At 44.5% G+C, this 6,706-nt stretch overlaps 1 protein-coding gene across 2 annotated transcripts in view; it reads left to right on the top strand.

Moving 5' to 3' along the window:
- Positions 1-752: 752 nt before the first annotated feature.
- Positions 753-6,706, top strand: part of WAPL (WAPL cohesin release factor) — an 85,868-nt gene continuing 79,914 nt past the window's right edge. For both annotated transcript variants that reach the window (XM_044239975.1, XM_044239974.1), the window contains exons 1-2: positions 753-1,097; positions 4,226-4,746. In XM_044239975.1, coding sequence (XP_044095910.1) covers positions 4,248-4,746 — 499 coding nt within the window. In that variant the 5' untranslated portion in view covers positions 753-1,097; positions 4,226-4,247. The remainder of the gene's footprint in view (positions 1,098-4,225; positions 4,747-6,706) is intronic.

The following is a 6,706-nucleotide window of genomic DNA, read 5'->3' as shown; positions in this document are numbered from 1 at the left end:
TTAATATCAGCCAGTATTCTCGGGGTCACTTTTAACGGGTGCGGGAGAGACCCGAGAACTATGAACGTACGGCCGAGGAGTCGGAGGGGGAGCATTTAAGCGCGGGGGCCGACATCATTCGCGGCGTTACATGCCCAGCGCATCGGGCTTCCCGGTTCCCGCAGTCGTTACCTGCGCTGGGCCAGCATCCGCCAGGCCGGGCTGAGGGCGGTTCCGAGCCGCCAGCTCCCCACCTCCCCGATCCCGGGCCGCGGCCCCAGCAGGCCTGGCGCAGCTGCACAACCCATCCTCCCTAGACACCGGCGTGTCCCTGGGGGGGAAACGATTGACACAGCTGCCTGCACTGAGGCCCCGGCCCTCCCCCGTAGCACCTGGGTCTCCCGGCAGGGCCGGGAGCTGAAACTGGCTCCCGAGCCCGGGCGGGTCAGACCCGCCACGACCGTTCCTCCCGCCACCCGCTCCCGCGCCCCGCTCCGAGTATAGGGACCTCGCGGACCGGGACTACAACTCCCGTCGGGCGCCGCGGCCGGACCAATGGCGGGCGCCGGAGCATGCGGGGAGCGGCGCCTGCGCGGCGGTTTGAGTAAGCCGCCGCGCGATTGGCTGTGGGGTCGGACGGCCGCGCGGGGCCTGTGGGAAGCGGAGTGACGGAGAGAGCGGCTGTTGGAGGAAGGAGGTGGGGGCCGGGAGCGCAAATGGCGTTGAGATGGTTCAGGGCCCTGTTCAAACTCCAGCGCTGACCATTCACCGGCGGAAGCGGCGGCGCAGGAGGCGGCGGCGGCCTAGCGGGGGCACGTAGCGAGCTCCGGTACCGGCTCCAGCGGCGGCGGCCAGGGAGGCCTAGACCCGGGCCCGGCCGGCGGCGCTCAAGGCGGGGAGGGAAGTTGCGGTGCCGCCGCTCCTCCCCCCTCCTCCACCGGGTTTCCTATTTACCCAGAGCGGAGTCGCGGGTTCTGACGGTGGCGGAGCCCCTTGCCTCTCTTCGCGCACAAGCCGCCCCTGTTCTCCCGCGCGGGGTTCCCGCGCCCGTCCGTGGGCCGTTGGGAGCAGGAGAGGCGGAGGCGGCCCGAGGCCAAAGCACCCGCCAGGCGCCGAGGGTAAGTGAGGTCTCGGGGCGGCTGCCTAGGCCCGGAGCGAGTCAGGGAGGGTGGGGGAGGTAGGGGTCTGGAAGTCTCGCTGTCTCACCTACACAGCCTCTGAGGAAGTTGGGCAGGGAAACGACATGAGGAACTCTCTTTTTCCTCTTTTATTTTTCCTTTTTCTGAGTTCCTTCCGGGCGGCTTCTGATTTACTTCCCTCCCCAAGCGCGGTCAAGTGCGTTGGTTTCAGCCCTGAGTCCTTCGCCGTCTTTTCTCCGCCCCTGTCCGCCACCGAGGCCTTACACTGCTTTGGGGATTCAGTCGCAGAGGCTTCCGGGGCGTCGGAAGCTACATCCAGTTCCTGGCGGTGGGGGTGGGGAGGAGAAAAGTTGCGTGAGCTTCCAGCCGGAGGGGGCCGCCTCTCCCCGCCACCTCCCGGTGCACCGACCGCCCCCAGGTGAGGATTTCTGGGTGGTTAGCTTCGCCCTCTCCGGCTTTCACTTCTTAGTGGAAGCCTCTAAGCTCTTGGGGATCCTAAAGACGCTGCACTTGGTTGAGGGTTAATTGTGAGGACTTTTCATTCTAGCGCACTTCCCTGAAAATTCGACCTGGCTTTGGGCAGAAGCAAGGGCCCAACGACCGAAAAAGACTTAGTTGTGAATCATTCTTTCCTTTTTCGTTAGGAAAGTCTTTGGAGTTTGAAACCTGAACAAGACAGCCTGTGCACTTGAGATATTCTTAAAATATGTCAACTGTGTTTGCACACTTACTTGAATTAAACCTGCTTTACACCCTAGGCGTAGGTAATGCCACCACAGTTGTCTGTTTAGTGACTTTTCCAAAAAGACATGGAAAACTCTAAAGGAAGTCAAAAGTAGGGGGTATTTTGTAATGATCACCCGTATATTAATCGTTCAGATTCAATAGTTATTCTTAACCAAATGTTTCTCATCTACATGCTTTCTGTTCCACATCCTTTAAAGCTAGAGAATTGCTGACGTTATTTCAGTAGTATTTTAGTATATATTTATAAGAGTGGACTCTTAAAAAACATAAGCATTATTTTCTTATTGCTTAATATAGTTAACTCCTTTATATCAAGTGTTTACAGACTTTCAACATGAAACAGTGAACGCTTTGTGGTTCCAGGACCGTTTTCCTCCAGGGCCCAAAGGAGTTCAAGTCTAGATTTTTGGTTTAGTCTTAGTTGACATTTTTAGGTGATTGCTACCATGTAATTGTATACAAAATGTTCCAGCTTTGTTGGTGTATGTGTAAATGTAGGTGTGTGGATCAGGGCTTTATTCTGTTCTTAGAGCTGCCAGATATACTTAGTTTTGTTTAGGCTTTATGCAACAGGAACGAATGATTCTTTAGTGTAAATCTACAGTAGATGGGAAATAGATCTCAGGAAAAGGTTTTCTGTTATATTAGAAGGTCTTCACACTATTTTCTCTTAACGGAGAGCTGTATGAATAGCAGATAGTTAACTTTGTCAAATTAGAATTGGTTTCTAACCAAAAATGAGAGGAAATGCTGTACTGGATATATATAAAACTAAGTTTATAGTGATGTAAGTTGCAAGAATTTAAGTTAGTAGAGGAAAATGTGTTTAAAATGTAGACCAAAACGTATTCAAAAGTAGAAGACAAATGTCTTTCCAGTTGTTGTATTTTAAATTTCAAGATACAAAGATTTTCTTTTCAAAATCTAGACAGTTCTTTATTTCTAGATATACTTGACATATCGGTATTTAAACTTTAGAAGGTTAAAGTGTAGGAAATGGATAAGAATTCATAGTATTTAAAAAGGACTGTAATTTGCTTTTAAAACGTTTTACTTCTGATTTACTGTCCTAAATTTTTTTTTTCTCATAGTAGTTCTTATGTAGGCACATCAGATGAGTGCATTTATCTTTTATAAAGCAGAGCGGAAAATAAAGTTATATGTTTCTTTTGCTTCGTTTATTTATTTTTTTTTTTTTTAAAGATTTTATTTATTTATTTGAGAGAGAGAGACAGTGAGAGAGAGCATGAGCGAGGAGAAGGTCAGAGAGCGAAGCAGACTGCCCATGGAGCTGGGAGCCTGATGTGGGACTCGATCCCGGAACTCCAGGATCACGCCCTGAGCCGAAGGCAGTCGTCCAACCAACTGAGCCACCCAGGCGTCCCTTTTGCTTCGTTTAATAATCAGAGCAGTCTAGTATGCTGGAGTTCACCAGCTTCAGGAAAACGTAACTCAGCAAAGGAGCACAGCACTATAGGGACAAAGAAGATAGAAAAAGTATGGTTTCTTGTGCGTAGGAAGATGACCAACTAGGGAGTATTTGTCAAGTCGCAGTTCCACCAACATTAGACCAAGAATCAGAACCTTTAAGATTATTTTAAAAGCTATAGGTTCTGGGGTGCCTCGGATTAAGCCTCTGCCTTCTGCTCAGGTCATGGTCTCAGGGTTCTGGGATCAAGCCCCACATTAGGCTCTCGGCTCAGCAGGGAGCCTGCCTCTGCCTACTTGTGATCTTTCTCTCTGTCAAATAAATAAAATCTTTAAAAAAAAAGGGGGGGGCTGTAGTTTCTAATACGTGAGAAAATAGTACCATTTTTCTGACTTTTTCCCCTTCAGTTGAATAAATGCTCTGAAGTTTCAAAGACCTAATTTAGTCAATTATTTGATATTTCTGAGATCCTGAAAAAAATCAGTGTTTTGTGTTTAAGATTTTATATTAGGAGTAATAACCTATTCAGATTATTTTTGTAAAGGTAACTTGTATTTATAAGGATAGTGTTTAGATGCATTTGAAACCTAAAAAAGGATTTCAGTGTTCATCAACAATGTTGATGTTCTGTTCTTAAGTTGGTTTGGGGGATAAGTTGGTTATTAGTTTTTATACTTGCTTACTTTGTAAGTAGTTTGTGAATATGTACTCACTGAAAGAAGGAAATGGAGATCTGGAAATCTGTAGAATAAAAAATGAACCCCTTTCCTTTATACGCCCTCCCATATGTATTTAACCATTTTACAGGTTTGTATCTTCAGTTTTGAAAAGCCCCATGGGGAGAATCCCTGGTTCTTATTTTTATATTCAGTGTTAGCATTTGTTACGTATTTGGTGATTATATATATTCTTACTTTTTTTTTTTCCACAGAGAATATGAAACAGGTGTCAAAATGACATCCAGATTTGGGAAAACATACAGTAGGAAAGGAGGAAATGGCAGTTCAAAATTTGATGAAGTCTTTTCCAACAAACGGACCACCCTTAGCACAAAATGGGGAGAGACCACATTTATGGCTAAATTAGGGCAGAAGAGGCCCAATTTCAAACCAGATATCCAAGAAATTCCGAAGAAACCTAAAGTGGAAGAAGAAAATACTGGAGATCCTTTTGGATTTGATAGTGATGATGAGTCTCTACCAGTTTCTTCAAAGAATTTAGCCCAGGGTAAGGGTTCCACTTACTCAGAATCTAGTGAAGCTGCTCAGCTGGAAGAGGTCACTTCTGTACTTGAAGCTAATAGCAAAATTAGTCATGCAGTGGGTGAAGACAGTGTTGTATCTGATAAATGCTTACATTTGGAAGAAACTTTGGTTGGGAAAGAAAAGAGCACAAACCGAATCTTAGAAGATGATGCAAGCAAAAGTAGCTGTGCTAAATTAATGACTTCAGGTAAGTTTTGAATTTCTTTATTCTGAGCCAGAAGAGCTTTGTGTAAACCATTTAGTTAAATGCTTTGAATTCTAAAATACTATGCTTCTTGTGTTTTCTTTATGCAATTGTGGTTAATGGGGACTATAGGTAATTTTGTAGAAGAGACTTAAGAACTTTAAAGAAACCAGTTGGGGGTTGAAGTTTTACTTAAGCAACTTGGATATTAATGTTTCCAGGCTGTTACTCATGGTACATTTTGGGAACAGTTTTTCTTACATCCGTAACTCCGTTTCCAGCAAGAAACATCTCTTTTTGTTGGGTTAGCATCACACAGTATCTCATTTCTGTTACTGTGGAGGATTTGTATTGTTACTGATAATGGAAATTGGATGAGCATTTACACTGAGGATTAAGTTTTAGGAGTGTTTGGCTTTCCTTCAAAACTAGTTTAGAAAGATTAAGGAGGTATTGTGGAAACATTGAAGAATTGAACTTGATTGCAATTTGAGATTTGTTTGGAGTCTGGTTAGCAACTTGTATTAATAGATTTTAATCCACAAAACCAGTTGTATTTTTAAGGTGTTAATTTGTAAATCTGGCATCTAGTATTCATTCAGAAAACAATATATTTTGTCCATTTTACCCCTAGTCCTTTTGTAGAAGATTTGAGATTTAGAGTAAGTGATGAAAGTACAATTAATTAAAAGACCAAAGAACTGAGATTGGAGGTAGCAGGAGAGAGCATGCTTGCTTTATTAGTAATAGGACAAGGATGGATAGCACTGTAGTTGTAAATAGACCTTAGATTTCAACTTCTGGCAAAGTTTGGGGATACAAAAGATTATACAGATCTCTTATTTTGAAAGGAAGTAAAGACAAAACTTTTCCTTGTACTGAATTCTTTTTTTTTTTTTTTTTTAAAGATTTTATTTATTTATTTGACAGAGAGAAATCACAAGTAGATGGAGAGGCAGGCAGAGAGAGAGGGAAGCAGGCTCCCTACTGAGCAGAGAGCCCGATGCGGGACTCGATCCCAGGACCCTGAGATCATGACCTGAGCCGAAGGCAGCGGCTTAACCCACTGAGCCACCCAGGCGCCCCTCGTACTGAATTCTTAAGAAGATTTTGTACTTGAGGCTTAATATAAGTGCCTCGGAACAGTATAATAAAAGACTTTGCCTTGCATAGTTTTACTAAAAATGCTGAACATTTTTCACTCTTTTTTTCACCCTTGGATGAGAGGACGAGCCAGCTGTTATTGTCATTCCCTTGATTCTCCCGGTTAATTCTGATTTGGCTGTCCTTATGCTTTGCCCACATTTTCTTCTGAAGCATTGTTTAAAACTTAAGGTTAGGATAAACTTTCATTAAAAAAAAACAGCTTAAAAACTGTTTCTCAGATCAGCTCCTAAAAACATAATCATAGGACTGTTAAACCAAAATAAACCAACTCAGGTCTACTTACTTTATAGATGGGGCTCAAAGAGGTCAAGTGACTATCCAAGGTTGGGTAGTGGCACAACTGGAGTGAGATTCACTTAGCGATTTTTAACACCTTGAGCACATAATGTGTGCCCTCCACTGTGGCTGTGGGAGTGCTGTTCCTCTTCAGTTATCCAGTGTTCTTACTGCTGTGTCTTGTCCTCTGATAGTTCATCCACTCTGTGGATCACATAGCCTGGAGGAAGGAAGATGAGGCTGAGGAAGTGACAAAACTGGTCAAGGAAGGCAGACACAGCTTTCCCAGGTGCTGTCTTTTTGAGAGCAGGGCGTCACTGGCAGGGAGAGGATAACAGCAGGATGAATGTTTAGGTAGAGGAGCAATATGAACTTAGAAATTAAATGTACACGCTGGCAGTTGCTTATATGGTTTTGCTGATGTTAGGTCTGTATCTGTCCATACCACCATAAGAAGTTGTTAGGTGGGAACTGGAAACAGTTTTCTGTAGAAATGAGATATTAGCTTCCCAGTCTGATA

This window comes from Neovison vison, chromosome 2 (assembly GCF_020171115.1).
Source record: "Neovison vison isolate M4711 chromosome 2, ASM_NN_V1, whole genome shotgun sequence".
NCBI classification, from domain to species: domain Eukaryota; kingdom Metazoa; phylum Chordata; class Mammalia; order Carnivora; family Mustelidae; genus Neogale; species Neogale vison.
The sequence above is the reverse complement of the archived record's forward strand: the minus strand, read 5'-3'. Positions and strand labels throughout refer to the sequence as shown.